The sequence below is a fragment of the Dendrobates tinctorius genome, unplaced genomic scaffold, assembly GCF_039654945.1.
Source record: "Dendrobates tinctorius isolate UK_male_01 unplaced genomic scaffold, ASM3965494v1 ptg000155l, whole genome shotgun sequence".
NCBI lineage: Eukaryota > Metazoa > Chordata > Amphibia > Anura > Dendrobatidae > Dendrobates > Dendrobates tinctorius.
This window is the reverse complement of record NW_027361822.1, coordinates 9,349,365-9,371,179: the sequence shown is the minus strand read 5'-3', so window position 1 is coordinate 9,371,179 and position 21,815 is coordinate 9,349,365. Positions and strand designations below refer to the sequence as shown.

Genomic DNA, 21,815 nt, shown 5'->3' with positions numbered 1-21,815 from the left:
TGCACGGTGGACCCCGGGCTGCGAACGCACCTACTATTTTATAATTTGGTGCGTTCTGCCAGTCCTAACACATATGAACCATCCTCCAGAACTTTGAGGACTGAATCAGGATGGTGAGCGGCGATGACGCCATAATTAGCTTCACCATCTCACTTCTCAGCATTCTGAAAACCTCTCTGCTCACAATTAAAAATGATGCATTGCAGGCAGAGCACAATGACATGGAGCAAGGAACCATACAGGGTGATTACACTCCGCCCAGCCTCATGTCATCGCAACGTGGATTGGTAGATGAGGAGGAGGAAGAACAGGAGCTACTTTCATGAGCTATAGACGGTACTACAAGCACAGCTGTCATACCGGCTGTTCAGCGGGGATGGCCTGAGAACAGGGAGGAGGATGAGGAGGACAGCATGGTCAGTCGTTCTGTTGGTGAGGACACGGAAGTTTTGCCTATTAGTAGTCTGGCACACATGGCTGACTTTATCTTGCGCGCTGTTTCCCGTGACCCTGACATTATAAAAATTTTTGGTGACCCTCATTACTGGTTGGTGACACTTCTAGACCCACGCTACAAGGAAAACTTTCAATCTCTTCTTCCAGAGGCAGACAGGTGTACAAAAATGTTGCTGTACCAGAGGGCCCTAGTAGTGGAATTACTGAAAAAATTCTCATGTGAGAACGCTGGCAGCAGACGTCGGAGTTTGTTGTACAGCCAAGGAGTCCAAGCGAGAGAGACAGAAATACAATCCAGCTCAGGCAGGGGATCAATGGCAAAGTTCTGGGACAGTCTTCTCAGACCCTCCCATCGTGCTGCCACAGAGGCAAGGGGTGGTGTCACAAGAAGTGCAATGTTTGGGAAGATGGTGAAGGAGTACCTTGCGGATCATACAAACATCCTCCGGAATTCCTCTGTGCCTTTTAATTATTGAGTATCCAAGCTGGACGTGTGGCATGAACTGGCTCTCTACGCCTTGGAGGTCTTGGCCTGCCCTGCTGCTAGCTTTCTGTCAGAGCAGGTTTTTAGTGCCGCTGGTGGAATTATAACAGATGAGCGCATCCGCCTGTCAACTGACAATGCTGACAGGCTGACTCTCATAAAATTGAGCAAGGGCTGGATTGGGCAAGACTTCTGTACACCACCGAATGAAAACATCGAAACATAACCTCAAATACATTTTTTTTTTTTTTGTGGAGGTGTATTCTCATGCACCTCTTCACAACCACACATGGGTATTCGCTTTCTGATTTGGTCTGTTTGGTGTTATCCTCATCCTTATCCTCATCATCCACAACCAGTAGAACACTAGAACACCAGGGTGAACGTATTCCGTGATGCAAAAATACCTCAATTTTTGGCAAGGGTGTTTTTATGATGCCCGTTACTAATTTGAAACCAAAACAAATGTTACTCCCCCACAGGGAACTGTCATAAAAATGAGATGAATGTGTATTGTTAGCATTTTGTTCTCATATTTTCCAGTTGTACTATCTCTGGACCATCCTCCTTAGGACCTAGTGTATACAATAGAAAAATATTGAAATATTATTTTAATTTGTCCCTGTCTCTGAGCTGTTGCTAAGGACAAACATATTTCATTGAACATGTTATGGCTTCACATCTCTGAACCTGTGTTTGCCCCTCCCTTTTGATATTTTCTTTCATAGGTGTATTCACATTTTTAATTTGTTTGATTTCAGTATGATTTATTATGTCTGTTCATTCTACATCACTAGATCACCAGGGTTAACCCGCTCCTTTACATTATTATTAATAATAATAATAATAATCTTTATATAGCGCCAACATATTCCACAGCGCTTTAGAGTTGAACAGTTTCAAACACAACAGTCATAAGTAACAACGTTAACAATACAATAATTAAAGCGAAATAAGACGACCCTGCTCGTGGGAGCTTACAATCTACAATGAGGTGGGGGAGATACAAAGCACAGGTTTGTATTTACAATGATGTATTTACAATGATGGTCCAGCGATCTTCAGGGGGTGGGGGTTTGATGGAGATAGTGAATGGGCTACACACACAAGCATAAAATGACTTTGATTACTGAATGTGATAGGCTGCTCTGAACAAATGTGTTTTGAGCGAGCACCTAAAACTATGCAAATTGTGGATGGTCCTAATATCTTGGGATAGAGCATTTCAGAGGATTGGCGCAACACTGGAGAAGTCTTGGAGTCGGGAGTGGGAGGTATGGATTAGGGCAGAGGTTAGTCGATAGTCATTTGCAGAGCGCAGCGGTCGGTTAGGCCGATAGACAGAAATGAGGGAGGAGATGTAAGGGGGTGCTGCACTCTGGAGAGCTTTTTGGGTGAGAACAAGTACTTTGAATTGTATCCTGTAATGAATGGGCAGCCAGTGTAACGACTGGCGAAGAGTGGACGCGTCCGAGTAACGATTAGCCAGATGGACAACCCTGGCTGCTGCATTAAGGATGGACTGGAGAGGGGAGAGTCGAGTGAGGGGGAGGCCAATTAATAGAGCATTACAGTAGTCCAGGCGGGAGTGGATCAGGGCGACAGTGAGGGTTTTTGTTTCCATGGTGAGAAAAGGGCGGATTCTAGAGATGTTCTTTAGGTGTAAGCGGCACGAGCGGGCAAGAGATTGTATATGGGAGGTGAAGGAGAGATCGGCGTCGAACACAACACCCAGACAGCGCGCCTGCTGTCGGGGTGTTATTATGGTGCCATCCACGGAGAGGGAAATGTCAGATTTAGGGAGGTTAGTAGATGGCGGGAGCAGAAGAATAGTTTTGGAGAGGTTGAGTTTCAGATAGAGAGCAGACATGATGTTGGAGACATCAAACAGTCAGTGGCGTTCAGTAGTACAGCGGAGGTAAGGTCAGGGGATGATGTGTATAGTTGTGTCATCAGCATAAAGATGGTACTGAAAGCCAAATCAGCTGATGGTCTGTCCAATTGGGGCTGTGTAGAGAGAGAGAAGAGAAGGGGGCCAAGGACTGAGCCCTGAGGTACCCCGACAGTGAGAGGAAGAGGAGATGAAGTGGAGCCAAAAAAAAAAAAAAGGAGCGGTCAGAAAGATAGGAGGAGAACCAGGAGAGAGCAGTGTCCTTAATGCCTAGTGACTGGAGCCTAGAGAGTAGGAGAGGGTGGTCAACAGTGTCGAAAGCTGCAGAAAGGTTGAGAAGAATAAGCAGAGAGTGGTCACCATTACGTTTTGCTGTCAGAGGGTCATTGGTCACTTTGATGAGTGCAGTTTCTGTCGAATGTAGGGGGCGGAAACCGGACTGTGAAGGGTCTAGGAGGGAGTGAGTGCAGAGGTAACGGGTAAGGCGGGAGTATATCAGGTGCTCCAAGAGTTTGGAGATGACGGGGAGATTGGAGACCGGTCTGTAGTTGTTTGTGCAGGATGGGTCGAGGGTGGGTTTCTTTAGTAATGTAGTAATGATAGTGTTTGAAGGAGGAGGGGAAAATGCCAGAGGAGAGGGAGAGATTAAAGATTGTAGCTAGGTTAGTTGTGACGACTGGAGAGAGAGACTGGAGGAGATGTGAGGGAATGGCGTCGGTTGTGCATGTAGTCGGACGAGAAGAGGAGAAGAGCCTGGAGACTTCTTCTGTGATGGGATCGAATGTGGAGAGTGAGCCAGGAGAAATGCAGGGAGGGATAGGAGTCACTGAACTTGGTGATTGGGAGCGGATTTCTTGACGGATATTGTCTATTTTCTCTATAAAGTGGGAGGCCAGGTCATCAGTGCAAATGTCTGTGATAGGGGCTTGTGCTTTTGGCCTGAGGAGTGAGTGAAAGGTGTCAAAAAGTTTCTTGGGGTTGTTGGATAGTGAGGAGATCAGGGTGGTGAAGTAGGTCTGTTTGGCGAGGTGAAGAGCAGAGTTATATGTCATAAATTTGAAGTGTATAAAGTCTTCTGGTGTGCGTGTTTTCCTCCATAAGCGTTCAGCACACCTAGAGCATCGCTGGAGAAATCGGGTTTGCGATGTGAGCCAGGGCTGTTTCACTCTGTGTTTGGAGGTTCTGAGGGTGAGGGGAGCTACTTGGTCAAGGTTGCTTGTAAGAGTGTCATTGAAGTGATGTACAGCCAGATCAGGACAGGAAAAAGAAGAGATTGGGGCCTTCATCAATGTCTCCTCATGCTCCGCCACAAGATCACCAGGGTTAACGTGTTCTTTGCTGCTACAGCCAGTCCAAATTTTTGGCAGGGGTGTCTATGATGCCCATAAAATATTTTTAACAACTTTACTCTCCCCAGAGGGAAATGTTTGTCAGTCCAGTCTAGGAGACCCTCTTCTTTAAATTGGTCCTAGTTTTTAATGAGGCCTTACTCCACGTCTCATCATCCGCCTGCACTAGATCACCAGCGTTAACTTGTTCCGTGCTGCTACAGCCAGTGTTTAATTCCGAACAAGGGTGGGTGGTTTTGCTGGTTGTAAAATACTTGTTATGGAAAAGGTTGATGTGAACCCCACAGGGGAAAATGATTGACAGCCAACATACTTAGTGTATGAGCATTCTAAGTCTAGGAGACCTGCTCCTTTTTAGTGGGACAATTTTTGTTAAGCGGCCCTCCTCCATGTTTCTTCCAAGGGGTGATTGGGGTGACTGGTGTTCATATGACTTGGTAGCAGGGCAGGCCTTGCAGTCAATGCATAAGAAAACAGAATGGGATTAAAAAATGACGAATGTGAAGTGGATTTTCCTGTGCCCATCCAGTATGTGGGTTCAAAGGTTTATTGGGGTGCATATGACTTGGTAGCAGGGTAGGCCTTGCATTCAATGCAACATTTTTTATAGAAGCCCTCCTGGACATCTCGTGAAAGGGGTACTGGGGTGCGTAGTAATTCTTGGCAGCCCATCCATTCACTGCATAGGCTATAACAGTTTAGAAGACCCACTGTTTAATAATGGCCCAATAAGCAGATTAATGCTGCCTGATGCCCCTGTAAAAATAGGCTCTGTGACTATTACAGTCCCTCCTTCATAAATGAAACAAGATATGTCTGCTTATGTGTCACACACCACATGGCCAGCTAGGGTTGGTAAATGTTACAATGTCATTTCCCAGTGAATGCATTTGTTTTGGTTGAAACCAATGTTAAAGTTGAAAAACGCGTCAAAGACGCTGCGTCTGAACATAGCCCAAGTGGTGGAGGAACATGTTGGTCTGAGGTTAATTATTTTACCTTTTATACTAGTTATTAACCTGGAAAGGCTTTGTTCTATCCGAGTACCCAAGTATTCCAATTTGCTCGACCCGAGCATTTTAATGCTCACCCATCACTAGTGAACACTCTTGTATATCCATCTGATGGGTTGTCTATAGTGGAAGACCTCTCGGTCCCTATTATGCTATTTCTACTGTGGTGAAATTGATGCCACTTCGGTGTCTGGCAATAATTTTTGGAAATGTGAACACTCCTGGTTGGGTCTCCTTTAATGCTTGTTACCTGTAGCAGTAAGCCTTTGACGCCGTCAGGCCCACACTTCCTTGGACTCAACTACCCGTGTTACTATCTTTAAATTTTTCTGACAATTGTAGTCTACAAAACTGATATTTGTGTCACCTGAGTGTGGCTCAGCATGAAAGCAGGTAGAGGTGTTGCATGTGGTATCAGGGCTCCCAGCAAGGAGGCCCTACAATGATCCCTCACCCACCTCTTCTTACTGTAACATTCAATTGAAAGCTGTCAATGATATTCCAGATTTTTTTTGTATAAATTGTTCACTTCTGATTAGATCACCTGTGATAGAGTTTTATATGTGGTTCAGCTGATATTCCACAGCTACTCTGAGTCTAAGAGCATTTGTGCTCAAAACGCGTACAGAGACCTGGAGAATATCCCCATGCGGTGAACTTTGTTACCGTTACTTGATCACAAGCAGCCATGAATGTATTTTAAACATGATGCAATAAAAATCCTGGATTTTAAATTTCTGGAGCTGGACCTTTCTTCCTCTTCTTGGAGTTATTATACGTCCTGGCAGAGACGTGTCCGCGCTCAGAGCTTTTCAATAGTTCTTACGAACTTACAAGAGGTGAGCTGAAATTTATCTTTTTCAATGATATTCCAGACCCCCGATACCTCATGCCTGGCTGATTTCTGCAGTTCCATGCTGCAAGTAATACTATTGGTGAACTGAGACCACTTTCCTGGTGTCCGTCCCTCATTTGATGTGTTTTGGCAAAATTTGGGGACGTTATAATAAGGTGTTGTGAATGCGTTGTTTTTGCCCCCCATTGACGTTCGGTTATGTTCGGCGAATATTGCAAATTCGGCGACCGAAATCCAAACCGAACGTTGAAATATTCGCTCATCTCTAACTGACACATAACTAAGTATCAAAATCATATATGAGCAGTCACATGACAATTTCTCAAACTGATTAATCTGTGTATTGGAGTAGGCATCAACCTGAATTTTTGCACGGAGTACAGGAAAACCTGTATTCGCAGTAGAAGAAAAAACGTAGCACCTATCAGCAAAAATAAGATCCAATAGTCCTTTATTCACATAAGTGCCATGGACAGCAAGTGGACAAGTAGGAAATGTGAGACGTGCGGGAGAGGGAGGACAACGGCTGTTTCGTGATTACTAGCTTCTACGTGTCCAGGTGCAATAATCAACCTCAGGTCAACTCCTTTATAGGGATCAAGACCATAACAAATTATAATAAGCTGTGCAAACATACACAAACATTCACAAATATAAAAACATATGCCATTCATCTGGCCAAACAATCCTACTTTACCACCCTCATCACCTCACTATCCAACAACCCAAAACGACTTTTTGAAGCCTTAAACTCCCTCCTGAAACCTAAAGTGCAGGCCCCCATCACCAACCTCATCGGTGAGGATCTGGCCACTTATTTCCTAGAAAAAATCAACCCCATCCATCAGGATATCTCAGCCCAATCTCCTAGGTGCCTGGATCCCATTCCCTGCCGCACCTCAAGCTCACTAGACATCTTTGAGCCTGTTTCAGAAGAAGTTTCCAAGCTCCTCACTTCTGCTCGGCCTACAACCTGCAACGGTGACCTCAATCCTAATGTCACTGTTTAAATTGTCTTAACTTGTCTTGAATTTGTCTGTACATGTCCCGCTTAATTGTAAAGTGCTGCGAAATATGTTGCAGCTATATAAATAAAAATTATTATTATGATTATTACTATATGCAGAGTACAAAAAATGATCAACATTTTATGACTTTAAATAGCAATATATAAAAAGAGAGCTGATGGCACAATCATAGGAAAACCGAGAGATCAATTCTGTCATTTAGACCAAGCGGACCCTGCGCATTAGCCCTTAGGATCCAACAAGCTTCTTGTCTTAATAAAAATTTTATTATAATTACCTCTTTGCATTGGGTAATCAATTTTTTCAATACCTGCAAAACTTAGTTTCAAGGTTAGCATTATGCTTTTCATTGATGTGTGTAATGAGGCGCAGTGATCCTTTACCTGTAGTAATAGAGCGGTAATGCTCGCTAAACTGCAGTCAGCGGCCGAATAGTCTTACCTATATAGAGTTTCAGGATTTAGCTGAAAGAGATTCGTCTTTTTTGGACTGTTAAATCCTTAAAGTCCTATTTGGATTGTAATAGAGTACCAAGAGGACTACGTACTTATAAAGAGATTTCACAATTTCATGATGATCCCATTTTTCAAAACAAATGGGAAGATGCTCACTTACAACATTCTAATAACTTGTTACATCTGGTGACCGAGAAAAATGAACAAAAATATAGCCTCCTGAGTGAACAATTAAATAAGGCTAAAATAGAACTTCAATCTCGTTTGACTGAGAGACAGTTTGGGAATTTTTTTAAGAAGTTGGATAAAAAACTTGTCCTAATGCAGATAGACATTAAACAAAAGAAGAAAGACAAATTTTTGCAGGACGAAGCTGATTATGAAGCCAATAATATCTTTTCTTGGAATAAGAAGCGTCCCTCTCAAAATAAGAATCGGAAAACCAAAATTATGAATAGAAAGAAACCATTTTTTGATGTATGGACTCCAGATTCCGATTCTAGTGCCACAGAAGAGCGAGGTGAATTAAATACAAGTGTTTCCCCCTCTACTTCAGCGGTACCAGTCCCTTTAGGGTGAAGACACGGGGAGGTGGAAATAACAGTAGAGCAAAGAAGAGAACGGAAGCCAGTTTCTTGGAAGAAATAACACCGAAAGGGTTTTTCCAAATAATAAATCTTTCCCAACGCCAGCTTACTAAAGACCATATCCAAGTCCTGTCCAAAGGTTTTAATTTTTCGATTTCTGAGCAGTTTGATTATATTGACTTCAGACTTGAATTATTTACGAGCATTGGAAAACTGCACCTGAAGAAATCTTTTTCTAATGTGACGTCAGCTGATGCGTCTTCTTGTTATGAAGGTGAAAACCCAGCGTCTTTAGGACCATTGGGTTTTATGTTGAAATCTGTCATCCTAATTTTCTTGGTTACTGTCATGTCCGCCATGTCTGTCATGTCTGTTTTGTCTCAAGAACTCCTGGAGCGATGTGCATGTGCATATCTTGTCTGCTATCCTCCTTGTTCCCTAGAGCAGTGTGCACACTCACCTCATATTTGCTGAGCTGCAAGATGCCTGTGTTTCTGCTTTGCCTTCTGTGATCTTCTCGTCATGTCTGAAACCTTGATCATGTGACGTTTCCTAGGATCCTGCACTGTCTGGTTCTGCAGTCATCTCATGTCTGAAACTCTGATCATGTGACCTTTCCTAGGATCCTGCACTGTCTGGTTCTGCAATCATCTCGTCATGTCTGAAACTCTGATCATGTGACCTTTCCTAGGATCCTGCACTGTCTGGTTCTGCAATCATCTCGTCATGTCTGAAACTCTGATCATGTGACCTTTCCTAGGATCCTGCACTGTCTGGTTCTGCAGTCATCTCATGTCTGAAACTCTGATCATGTGACCTTTCCTAGGATCCTGCACTGTCTGGTTCTGCAATCATCTCGTCATGTCTGAAACCTTGATCATGTGACGTTTCCTAAGATCCTGCACTGTCTAGTTCGGTGATCATCTTGTCATGTCTGAAACCCTGATCATCTGACTGCGCTCGGTGATCCTGGAGCATCTGAACTAGGAAGTTCTCCCCTGGTCCTGATCCGGAAGAGGAGGTGCTGTGCCCTATATCAGACCACCCTTTCCTTTGCTCAGGGCCTGAGTATTGTGTTGTGTCCCTGCATGGCTGCTTGGTCTGTGGGGCACTCCCTCTATTCTGTGCCCTTGCACTTGCTCTGTCGTGCGTCTCTGCACACGCTCTGTGCTCGTACTCCATCTCTGGTCCCGTGCCTTGTCTTATGTTTGTCCGTTGTGCCATGTTTGTCTTTGTCCTGCTTGGACTTGTAGTCCTTCTGTTATTCTCTGCCTTGCCTGTTTTCGCTATGCCTTGTTTCGTACCTTGCCTTGCTCTGCCTTGTTCCTCCCTATGGTCTCAGTCTTTGCTTGCTCTGCCTCGCTCTCTCCTATGGTGCTCTGTAGTGCTCCCTGGCACACGCACCATCACTACTTTCTGTCCTTTTGTGCTCTTTTCCATGTCTAGTCCCAAGGCTCTGCCTTGGCCCGGCTCTGGGCTTCGGTCTACGCTCCGCTGCTAGACTCTTTCCTATTATGCTCTCTAGCACGTTTCTAGGCTAGTCCCAAGGTTCTCCCTTGGCCTGGCTCTGGGCTTCGGCCTATGCTCCGCTGCTAGCTCTGTTCTTGCTCTGACCTGATTCTGTGTTTCTGCCTATGCTTCTGTCCCTGGTTCCGTACACTGCCTAAGCTCTGTCTTGCTTCTCATCTTGTCTTCCCTTGCTCTGTTTCTTCGTGTGCCCTTCGCATGCGCCTGGCCTTCCTAGCCTCCTGTTTGTGCCTCAGCTGTGCCCGCCCTAGCCGTGCCCGCCTGCTTGTACCTCAGCCGTGCTCGTCGGTCAGTGGCAGCTGTGTCGCCTGCCATGCCTCAGCCGGGTTCGCTGGAGTCTTGCCTGTCTGTCAGTGCCGCAGCCCGATCAGCTATCCATTGCCCCGGCCGTGCCCTCTGTGCTCCCTTGCACTTCACGCTGTTTCTGCACTGTGCTCTCTAAAGCACGCGCAGGCCCTCGCCTGCCCATGGCATACCTCCCCGTGCTTCTGTAAAAGCATGCGCAGGCTTTGCCATGTCCCCTGTCGTGCCCTCTTGCACGCACAGGCCCTAACCCTGTCCTGGAACCCTGACCCTGACGTGCCTCTCTGCACGCGCAGGACTCTGCCTCGCCTGACCCTGGCGTGCCCCTTTGCACGCGCAGGACTGTCTAGTATCTTGTGCCTTGGCGTGTCTCTACATACGCACTCTGTCTTACCTTGTGCTTTGGCGTGTCTCCAAGCATGCACGCTGCCTTGAACCCTGGCGTGGCTCCAAGCACGCATCCTGCCTTGAACCCTGGCATGCCCCTTGGCATGCGCAGGCCTCCGTCCTGGGAACCTGATCCTGGCATGTCTCCAAGCACGCACCCTGCCTTGAACCCTGGCGTGTCTCCAAGCACGCACCCTGCCTTGAACCCTGGCGTGTCTCCAAGCACGCACCCTGCCTTGAACCCTGGCGTGGCTCCAAGCACGCACCCTGCCTTGAACCCTGGCGTGGCTCCAAGCAGGCACCCTGCCTTGAACCCTGGTGTGGCTCCAAGCAGGCACCCTGCCTTGAACCCTGGTGTGGCTCCAAGCAGGCACCCTGCCTTGAACCCTGGCGTGGCTCCAAGCACGCACCCTGCCTTGAACCTTGGCTTGCCTGCCGGATTCCCGAAACCTGACGACCGTTGCCAGAGGTCCGGAACCAGATGACTGCGCCTGATGTCCGGAGCTGATGTCCGCAGCCTGATGCCTGGACCCTGTCAGTCGTTGCCAGTAGTCCGGAGTCCGATGCCATCGCACCCAGTCTTGGATCCTGGCGTGTCCTAGCATGCATCCCTTCTAGGAACTCTTGTGTGATCCCTATCAAGTATCCTGTCCTGGACCCTGGTATGTTTTCGTGCACGTGTTATGCCTGGAACATTTGGCGTGCCCTTGCACGTATCCTGCCGTGTTTCACTGTTTGTGCCCTGCACCTGATTCCCTGTTATGCCTTGCACCTGAATAAAGTGTGAATCCACATTTGAGGAAGAAACTGTGACTTCGCTTTGTTTGGTATCCTGTCCATCCTGTTGTCAGACACTCAATAGTGTCTCCTTGAGCCGGCTGTCTGGTCCAGCTGCCCTGGTGGCTCACCCCCTTGGTCTTGCCCCTGACACTCCCTGTACAGGGGGTGGGTTCTCACTAGGTCTGCTCGCCCTAGGTGGGTGGGTGCCACGGCCCAGAGGGTCCACTCTAAAAAAAGGAAAATGGGCTCAGCAGTAGCTGAGTCCGTCACAGTTACATGTCTATATTGATCAGTATAGCAGCTCCTTCTTTTAGTTTGGATAAAAATAGGGATTGTTATGGTTCTCATAAACCCTTTTTAAAATAGTTACAGTATATGCCACCGGTATCTCCAGGTAATATTGATTTATTTCATTAAATGGTAATTAAAGATACAGAAATGCTGATTTATCCTACATCTAATAAAAACCATACAGATATTGAAATAAAAGCAATGAATGATATGTAAAATTGGGATGACATTATATTTAGGAGAGCCAATAAGAAGGGGGGGTAACTTCGTCTTATTAGACAAGGAATACTATATCTCTGAAGCTTTAGGCCAATTAAATGATTCTAGTACATATTTTATCCTTGAGAAAAATCCACTGCAGAAATATAAAGACAAATTGTGTTCCCTCCTTAGAATCCCTTTTTCCACATATCTATCTGAAAAGCAGGCTGAAAAGCTTTTGCCTGATATTCCTGAGATCCCCTATTGGTACAGTCTCCCTAAAGTTCATAAATCCCTCTCAGAGCCTCCCGGTCACCCAATTATATCTGGCAGAAATTCCTTGACAGAACCATTGCCCCATTATGTAGCTTGGCTCCTAAAACCTCTGTTAAGATCCATTCCATCTTTTGTTAAAGATTCTGGAGACCTTTTGAAAAAATTTAAAAATGTAGAATAGCAACCAAATTTTTCATTAGTTTCTATAGACGTGGAAAGTCTTTACACCCGGATTCCTCATGATATTGGCATTTCAGTGATAAGAGACTCTTATGAATACGGATAAATCTCAAGATTGTCTCTTTTGTGTCTGAAGCACTTGATTTTGTGTTGACTCACGATGCCTTCAAGTTCTTAGATAAGTGATATCTTCAAGTCAGTACAGCAATGGATACTCCTGTATCATGTGTTTTTGCGAATTTATTTTTAGCCATATTTGAGGAACATTATATTAAATCTAGCTCTAATTCATATGGAGCGCCCCGCGCAGTTCCGTGGGGTACTCTTTACCGGGCCCATTGACTTCAATGGGGGACGTCAAGGCGGCGGTAACCCGATCCGTGGCCCTGGAGCGTCCAATAAATAAAAAAAGGGGGAATTTTGTTTGATAATAGATGTTGAAGTGTGGTAAAAATGAAGATAAAGTTTATAGATGAATACGTGACGCCACCTGTGGTATTCTGGTCAGAGGCAACCAGCGCTGCGTTGTTGTTCCCCTGAGACTGCTGGTGTGTCGCAGCTGAGGTGAAAATAGCTCTCCACAGGTAGAGCAATAGTCCCAGGGCAAATATATTTGATTAATAGTTAAGATGGCGGTGGACGTTGGGGTGCAGAGAAATGAGAGAGGGACACAGAGATATGCAGTTTCTTTACCTTTTACTGGTAAGAGGTTGCAGTCTGGAGTACCACATACAGGTGATGGATTGAGTCCGGCTCGCCTGGAGGCATTCAGGGGATCCACCCTGCCAGGTGGGGGTTTGGGACCTTCCTTCTGTGCTTAGTGTGCGGGTCTCTGCTGTTTCAAACTAAACTGTGACCCTCTATTTCTTGATGGTTTCTCTAACCTGTACGGCTGACGGCGTGAGCCTATTCCACGGGTATTGTCCTTTTCACCGTCAGACCCGGGCTCCTTATCTGCTGCCATGTCCTCAGGTGTTTAATGTTACACAGGAACTTACAGTCCCCTGTACTTTCAGATTCGGCGACCAGGACATACAGCTCCTGACCACCAAGGACTCTGGCGTCCCTTTTCTCTCTGTTAGCGCTTCGCTCTGGGGTCTGCTATATGCAGTTTTTAGCTTCCCCAGAGCCTCGGCTTCAGCTCTTGTCCCTTTCCCTCTTCACAGATCAGCTCCCTGTTTCCAACTCCTCACAGAACAGCTCCCCGTCCTGAACTGACTGGATCTTCCAGAAAGCTCTTTTTACCTCAGGTTTAACTGTCTTGTCATTTGCTCACAGCTGCTCTCGTTTCCATGACAACCCCCTCAGCTGACTTCTAGCTGACTCACCAACTCCATCTGCTGGCCAGAATTTATAAAGCAGCTCCCTTTTCTGACCTGCAGCAGGAATTGTGATTTAATCTGTTACCTGGCATGGGGGCTCCCCTTCTGCCACCAAGCATGACTTTACCCATTAGAGGGAGGTAATGTCACTGTGACAACTGGACTCTGGGGTGTCACACATACCTTAAATATACAGTATTCACACTTATCTGCTTTTTGTGGATGACATATTTATTATCTGGGATGGCTCTGAGGGGGATTTTGTGAATTTTTTAGGTATTTAAATGAGGTTAATCTTTATAATATGCGCTTTACCTCTCTTTTTGGAGGACAAATTTTGGAATTTTTGGATATTAAAATTCAAGTGCGAGATGAGAAATTACAAACCAAGGTGTTTAGAAAACTAACAGCAACTAATAATGTTTTACATTTTGAGTTCCCACCTATGGCATACGAAAAAAGGTCTTCCCTATAGTCAGATGTTGAGGCTTCGTAAAATTAATAATGAGGAGATTTTCAATAAGCAGATTATGGAACTGATGGCACACTTCTTGGAGAGAGGATATCCTCTAAGGCTGGTTTCACATTCGCGTTAAAACAACGCTGCATGCTGCATTTCGGCGCGCACGGCGCACCGTCAAAAGTGCGCAGCACGCTACTTTCACACTGGCAGCGCATGATCTGCGCACCCTATGCTAAAGAGAGGGTGCGCCGATCGCACGCGTGCAAATGCGAAAGTAGGCGGTGATCCCGGATGGGGCGGGCAGGGAGCCGGATCGGGGCGGGGCTTAACGACGCAGGGCGCAGCGTTGTTTTAACGCAAATGTGAAACCAGCCTAAGCTTGTTAGATGAAGCCCATGAGCAAGTGAAAAAATTTTCACAGTTCGATCTGTTGTATAATAAAAAAAAAAATGATGATTTACCACAAGGTGAAAAACTGCAAAAATTATCTCTTTGCTTTAAGCATAGCCCTATGGATAAATTTATTCATGCGGCTATAAGGAAGAATTCTCATCTTATCAGTTCAGATAAAGTTTTGTAACAGATGGGTATGCTAACTCCACAATTTGCTTACAAGAGGGCACATAATATAGGAGATTTGTTGGTGCATAATCTCTTGCTCCCTTCTAATAATAATTGGTGGCGTTCCAGCTTACCAAAAGGTAATTATAAATGCGGACACCGTAAATACTGTCACTTGCATTTAATATCTAATCCCATACATTTTGGCTCTGTTAAGCACACGGTTCAGAATTATATTTCTTGTCAAACTATAGGGGAAGTTTATATTTTATTCTGCCCATGCCGTTATTTCTATATAGGTAAGACTATTCGGCCACTGACTGTGCGATTTAGCGAGCATTACCGCTGTATTACTACAGGTAAAGGATCACTGCGCCTCATTAAACACATCAATGAAAAGCATAATGCTAAGCCTGAAACTTTAAGTTTTGCAGGTATTGAAAAAATTGATTTTCCACCGCAAGGAGGTAATTATGATAAAATTTTATTAAGACAAGAAGCTCGTGGGACCCTAAGGGCTAATGCGCAGGGTCCGCTTGGTCTAAATGACAGAATTGATCTCTCGGTTTTCCTATGATTGTGCTATTAGTTTTCTTTTTATATATTGCTATTTAAAGTCATATAATTTTGATAATTTTTTCTACTCTGCATATAGTAGTAATCATGATATGTTTTTATATTTGTGAATGTTAGTGTATGTTTGCACAGCTTGTTATAATTTGTTAAGGTCTTGAATGATCCCTATAAAGGAGTTGACCTGAGGTAGATTATTGCACCTAGACCCGTAGAAGTGAAAATCGCGAAACGGCCATCGTCCTTCCTCCCCGCAAGTCTCCCATGTCCTGCTTGTTCACTTGCTGTCCATGGCACTTATGTGAATAAATGACTATTGGATCTTATTTTTGCTGGTGAGTGTTACGTTTTTTTTCTTCTACTGCTCCTTGGATTTGTCTGTTTTCGTCGAGCACCAATACCAGCTATGTGAATCGAAGTGTTCAGATTTGTTTGGTTCCTTGTCTGTTAAGTGGTGATTTGTGTTCCTTAGTGCCGTTAGTCTATTCTCTTTGCTTTGGAAACCTATATTCGCTCCTAATATCTCATTAGTGGTTTCCTCTCAGGTTTTGTATGATTTAACTTATTTTTTTTTTTTCAGGTTCCTACAATATCGGTTCATCTCAGTGGAGGTTTTCTAGTTAAGAGAATTTTCCTTATAGACTCATCAATGATGGATAGGGACAGGGACAAGATCGTGAAGAGGATATTACCCCTCACCCTAGAGATCCTCTTCTGGCTTACAAAGAGGGGTGAGAGATTTTTATGTCACTTTACATCATCCTTATTATTGTTTCTGTCAGGTTCCTTCAAGGTGTCAAGGTGTCACCGTCTGTTTCTCCATGGAGGAGTGGGAGTTTTTAGAAGAATTCAGACATATTTTCCAGACCCCTCCCCATCCCCTTGCATCACCAGGTAATAGGACTAAGAGCACATGGCATATAACTATATGTATGTAAAGAATTATTTCAGTCCCTGTATGTGTTTCCTCCAGATCTATCCAGTAACAGTATAACACCAGAGACATGTCCCCGTCCTCTTGTTCATCAGGACTGTAATCAAGAAAATCCCAATGTTCCTCAGGATCATCAGGTAGATGGAAAGAAGGTGTCATGATATCTCCCCTATTGTAATGCTAATTCCGGCACCCCTGCATGGTTCCCCTTCCTCTCCCATGCAGGGACGTCGACATGCTCACTGCTGTGGATGCGTTGTTGCTTTTAAATCTCTCGGTGTGCTCCCTGTCTCCTGTGTGGGTGCACTTCCCGGCAGCACGCCTAATGTGCGCGCTTCCCTGCTCTTAAAGGAGCAGAGGACTTACACAGTAAAATGCCCCCACCAATAGCTGGGAGACATCTTATCTAACCGGAGTCCTCCCCAATAGAAAGGTGCCTGAGCAACCCCTACAGTTTAGTGATAAGTGTGTTCGTGTGTTCAGCTGTAAGTTGTCACATCCCCCATCCTTAGTCTGTTATAATTATTCCCTTTCCCTTGTCGTTCCATTAGTACAGTATAGTGTGTTCTTTATCCGGTGGCCGCTTCGGTAGCATCCATATCCGAATCCTAAAACCGCATTGTCAGTACCTGAACTGGACCCCTCTGATCTTGGTGCTGCCAGCCCTGAATCCATAGTCCCTGATCTTTTTGTGGCCAGCTACCAAACTGTTTCCCATTAACTGCGAGTGTGAACAAGACACTTTTCTTCAAGATCCAATTAGTCTGTCTTCGAATCCTGCTCGGCAGTGACTCCAGTCACGTCTCCTCATCCAGCGAATCCGACAACTGTGTCTCAACAGTTTGTGGGGTCCCCAAGTTTAGGTGCTAGACAGGGCATTGAAGTAGCAGCTAGGGGTGATTTTGGGGTTTCAAGTAATTTGGCAGGTGCGTCCGTAGGGGAGGTTTTGTCAAGTGTGCGGGATTTACTTTGTCGGTTAGAGAGGGGGTAGTAGCACCGGGGCATTTAGTGGCATGGATGGTTCCATCAATCGGGGGGGTTGGCCGAACAGGCTATTGGACAGTTTGGGTAGTCTTCCCGTCCCGGTATCGGTGTCGGTGCAGACAGAAAAGGAAAAGGAATGCCAGATTCATTTGGATGATGGGGCTCACGGGGAGGTGTATGTGTGCTTTGAGGGGCCGTTAGGGGCACATTTAAAAAAAGAAGTGCGGGAAAAGATATGGAAAGACGAAAATGTGGAGATCTTTTCCTTGCTTCCTTTGGAAAAGTTTAATATAGATAAAAAGGATGAGAGTAAGAAAGAAGAAGAGGATCCCCCAGATGTTTGTCAATTGGCTACAGGCTTTTCCCATTCTGGCAAGCGTTAATGGGGAGAAGGCGCTGGAGAATTGATCCCCCCCCCCTTTCCTGTTACATGGATTCCATTGGGGAGGCACATAGGTCTTATGGTGGACAGGCATGGCTCTGGTACGATGAGCAGTTCAGGCAACGGAAGGTGATAAGGCCAGCGATTAGATGGGACCAAAAGGACTTAGGCCTGTGGTTGTGAATTATGGCCCGGGGTCAGGCGGTAACACAGAAAAACGGGTTTATGTTGGCAGTTTAATGACGGCCAGTGTAAATTTGGAGCCAATTGTAAGTTTAAACACCTCTGCTCACATTGCAATGGTTCCTCACATGGGGCAGTCAAATGCTTCAAAAAAGGCAAGTCCAAGTCAGGGGGAGCTAATTTTCAAGGGGGTGACTCCACTGAGGGTGGAAAAGATGATCTCCTATCTAAATAGATACCCGGTTAGAGAAAAGGCGGCATTGTTGTTTTCCGGTTTCACAGTTGGTTTTACTTTTCCTCCTCCGCCTTTTGCTATACCTCGAGTTCTTAAGAACCTGCGTTAAGCGATGGAGCATGGGGATGTGGTGTCTGAAAAGCTGGGCAAGGAGGTTGTGTTGGGCCGCATGTCGGGTCCTTTTAGTTCTCCTCCATTTGAGGACTTAGTGATTTCACCTTTGGGGGTGGTGCCCAAGAAAGATCTGAATAAGTTTCGGCTCATTCTATCTTTCTTTCGGGGCATGTTGGTGAACAATAACATTGATCCCGAGCTCTGCTCAGTGGTTTACACATCTTTTGATGAGGCAGTAAGGTGGGTCATGATATGTGGAAAAGGGGCCCTTATGGCAAAGACAGATATCGAATCTTCTTTTCGGCTGTTGCCAGTCCACCCAGATAGTTCAAAGTTATTGAGTTGTTATCGGAATAGGGAGTTTTATGTTGATCTTTGCTTGCCTATGGGCTGTTCGTTGTCATGTGCATACTTTGAGGCTTTTAGTTCATTGTTGGAATGGGTTGTGCGCAATGTTTCTGGTTTTGATTCCGTGATCCAGTATTTGGACGATTTTTGTATGTGTAGGCCCAGGCGAGTTGTCACGCTGTCAGAACATTTTGAGGACATTGGAGTGGGTAATGGGGCATTTTGGCGTGCCGTTGGCCCCCAATAAGATGGAAGGCCCAAGTACTTGTTTGTTGTTTTTGGGTATTGTCATTGACACGGTCACTTGGGAATGCCGATTACCGGAAGAAAAAGTCTTTGCTTTGCGGAGGGAAGATGCTAGGGCGCACCGTTTAAAGAGATTGCCTTTGAGGGACTTACAGTCATTGCTCGGGAAATTGAACTTTGCTTGTAGGATTATTCCAATGGGGTGAGTTTTTTCACGGAGTTTGGCTAGTGCTATCGCAGGCATTCGGGTGCCTCATCATTTCGATCGGCTTTCTGCAGAACACAGGGCGGACTTGGCCGTGTGGCATATGTTTTTGGAACAATACAATGATCGTTCCTTGCTCATGGAGACGGTGGACAATGATGTCTTGGAATTGTTTACTGATACGGCAGGCGGTGTCTGTTTGGGTGCATACTTCAAAGGTCAATGGTGTGCGGTGCGTTGGCCTGATGATTGGTTTTCTTCCGGTTTAGTTCGGAATGTTGCCTTGTTAGAGATGTTTCCCATCTTGGTGGCTGTTAATTTATAGAAACTGGAGTTTCAGAATAGGCTGGTCCGTTTTAATTGTGATAATAAGGGGGTGGTGTGTGCTATTAACAGCATCTCGGCATCATCGCCTTCGGTTGTTCAGGTGCTTTGCCAGTTGGTTCTGACTTGTTTGTCCTTAAATTCTCAGGTGACGGCGATCCACATGCCTGGGGTTAAGAATGAGATTGCTGATTCTCTCTCTCTCATTCACAGTGGGACCGTTTTTCGTGCGTTAGCTCCGGAGGCGGAGACCAAGGGACTAGAATGCCCAGAAGCACTCTGGAGTATGGTATTTGTGCTGCTGAATCATTGATCAGGGCTTCGTTAGCCTCTAAAACTTGGGCTGCATATCAGGCGGTATGGTATTCTTGGGAGGGTTTGTTGGCTGTTAACACGGGTTTGGTGTCTCCAGAACATCAGGTAGGCATCCTGCTTTCATGTTTGTGGCGCTGGTCCGAAGCGGGTTGGTCTTCAGCAAAGGTATCGGGCATGATTGCCGCCCTCTCTTTTGGTTTCTGAATGCGGGGTCAGGTGGATTTAACTAAATTGTTTCTAATCAGACAAGCGGTGAAGGGTTTTAGGAGAAATAGGAGTCAAGGGGATAGGAGGCGTCCTGTCACTTTTTTGGTCTTTTGGAAAGGCTGGGGGGGTTTTAGTTTCATGTTGCAGTTCTTTCTTCGAAGTCTGTCTTTTTAGGTCGTTTTTTCCTTTGCATTCTTTGGGGCTCTCAGGGTTGGTGAGCTGGTAGCCCCTAGCAAAAACTCTTTTGGTGGTCTTTTGGCCAGAGACGTGGTGAGCACTGAGCGTGGGGTGGAATTTTGGTTACGTAGGTCAAAAACAGACCAGGAAGGAAAGGACTCGTTGGTGATTTTAGGCCCGGTTCAGGATTCCTTAATGTGTCCGGTTGCCTGTTTATTACGCTTTCGTGCTTTATGGCCTAGCGTTGGTGGTCCTTTGTTATGCCATGAGGACAGTTCATTTTTGTCCAGGTACCAGTTTACCGCCATTTTTAGGAATGCTGTGCGTAGGCTGGGATTGGATGATTCTCGTTTTGCCGCTCATTCATTTCGTAATGGGGCGGCAGCAGAGGTGGCTGTAGGGGGGGCTTGGTGTGGAAGTGGTGCAGCGTATTTTTAGATGGAGGTCGAGGTGTTTTCGTAGTTATGTTAGGCCAGATGAGGCAGTTCCAAGCTGGTGTTTGTAGTGTTGTATTTGCATATGTTGTTGATGTTTTGCTGAGGTTGTCTGTTTTTTCCATTTACAGGTTCCACCCCATTGCTTGTTTGGATTTTCAGCCATTCGTACGTACATTGGGGAGCGTTGCTGGCCGATGTGAGGAAGGAAGGCAGGCAGCTCTGTTTTCCCAGGAGTACGGCAGTGATTAGGTGGCTCGGCTTTCGGGGGATGTCTTGGAATAGGGTGCTGCGAGAAATCCATAACAGCGCTCATTTAGACAGGGCTCCAGACATCTTGGTTCTCCGTGTAGGTGGCAACGACTTGGGGGTTAGGCCTTTCAGGGAGCTGGTCAAGGATGTAAAGCATGATCTACTGCGGTTGTGGGTGTCGTACTCCGGGCTTACCATTGTGTCGTCTGAGATTATACCGTGAAGAAGCTGGAGATATGCGAGGTCAGTGGATAAAATTAACAAGGCAAGGAACAAGGTTAATACAACGGTGTCTGCATTTGTGATTAGAAATGGGGGCTTGGTTGTGAGACATTTTGAATTGGAAAAGGGGTCAACGATTTTTGGTTGGCCAATGGGGTTCATTTGAATGGGGTGGGCAGTGATATCTGGGCGATGGTTTGCAGGAGGGCATCGAAAGGGCCATAGATTTTCGTTGTGGGGGTTTTTGGGCCTTTGAGGTGTTCCAAGGCACGCGTTGTGGTGGTTGGGGGGGAGTCCTTGAAGTTGTTTTAAAAATTGGTATGGGGATCCATGGGCATATGGTTTCCTCCGTTTGGAATTTGATTTATTGTGGATCTGGTGAAATGGGGTGGGGAAGTGGGCTAAGTGTTCAAATCCCCAGGATGTTTGGAGTGAACATTGTTATACTTGCAGTTATGGTGCTCCCGAGCCAGTGGGGTAACAGCTGGGGGTAAATAATGTGGTGGTTGTTCACTTCATTCTTGTATTCACCAGATTTTTCGGAGCTTCAAGGACTCCTCCCAGCGGGTTAAAATATTACTTATTCTGAGGGTTTTATTGTTTTGTTATTTAAATGGCTGCTGTGGCCATAATTATTCCAAAGAAATTCGGTGTCAGTCTTTCTTTATTTAATGGGGTTGAAATGGTGGTGGGGGGTGGTTGTATCCCCGCAGGAATTCATCAATACCAGTGTCAGTGTTTTATACTCGTGTAATGAGAACGGTGGAGATGACCGGATTAGAGCTGATCATAGATGTAACTTCTTCATCTGTCTGTGACTTTTACAATATTTGTTTCAGGGTGAAGATCTGCTCCATAGTAATACTACAGAGACATTTGTGAGGGGTGATGAGCTGTGTAATGAGGAGATACCTCCAGATAACAGCACAGGTGAGTAGCGACCGCAAACTTTACAGAAGTCAGATTCTTTTGAGCCACTGAATGCTACAATTGTGTTTGTTTTTTTTGTTTTTGTTAGTGTTTGACACAAATTTTTTTCATATATATTTTTAGGGGTAAAATTGAAATGCCGTATACTATTCTTACAACAGGGAAAAATAAAATCCATGGTTGATGACCACAAATGTGGTTTCTGCACACAATCACAGGCCACAAAAGACAGTTCAATTCCATTTTCCTTTTTGGCAAGTATGTTACCAAATCATCCATCCACCTAATTAAAGCTTAGCGCTTATTTCCATATATTAAAATAAACAGCATTACATGGTCG

At 45.4% G+C, this 21,815-nt stretch overlaps 1 protein-coding gene across 3 annotated transcripts in view; it reads left to right on the top strand.

The window, feature by feature from the left end:
* The window catches only part of LOC141051195 (uncharacterized), a 364,030-nt gene that overhangs the window by 151,203 nt on the left and 191,012 nt on the right, over nucleotides 1–21,815 (top strand). For all 3 annotated transcript variants that reach the window (XM_073548061.1, XM_073548060.1, XM_073548059.1), the window contains exons 14-16: nucleotides 15,766–15,877; nucleotides 15,957–16,054; nucleotides 21,385–21,475. In XM_073548061.1, the coding sequence (XP_073404162.1) occupies nucleotides 15,766–15,877; nucleotides 15,957–16,054; nucleotides 21,385–21,475 (301 nt within the window). The remainder of the gene's footprint in view (nucleotides 1–15,765; nucleotides 15,878–15,956; nucleotides 16,055–21,384; nucleotides 21,476–21,815) is intronic.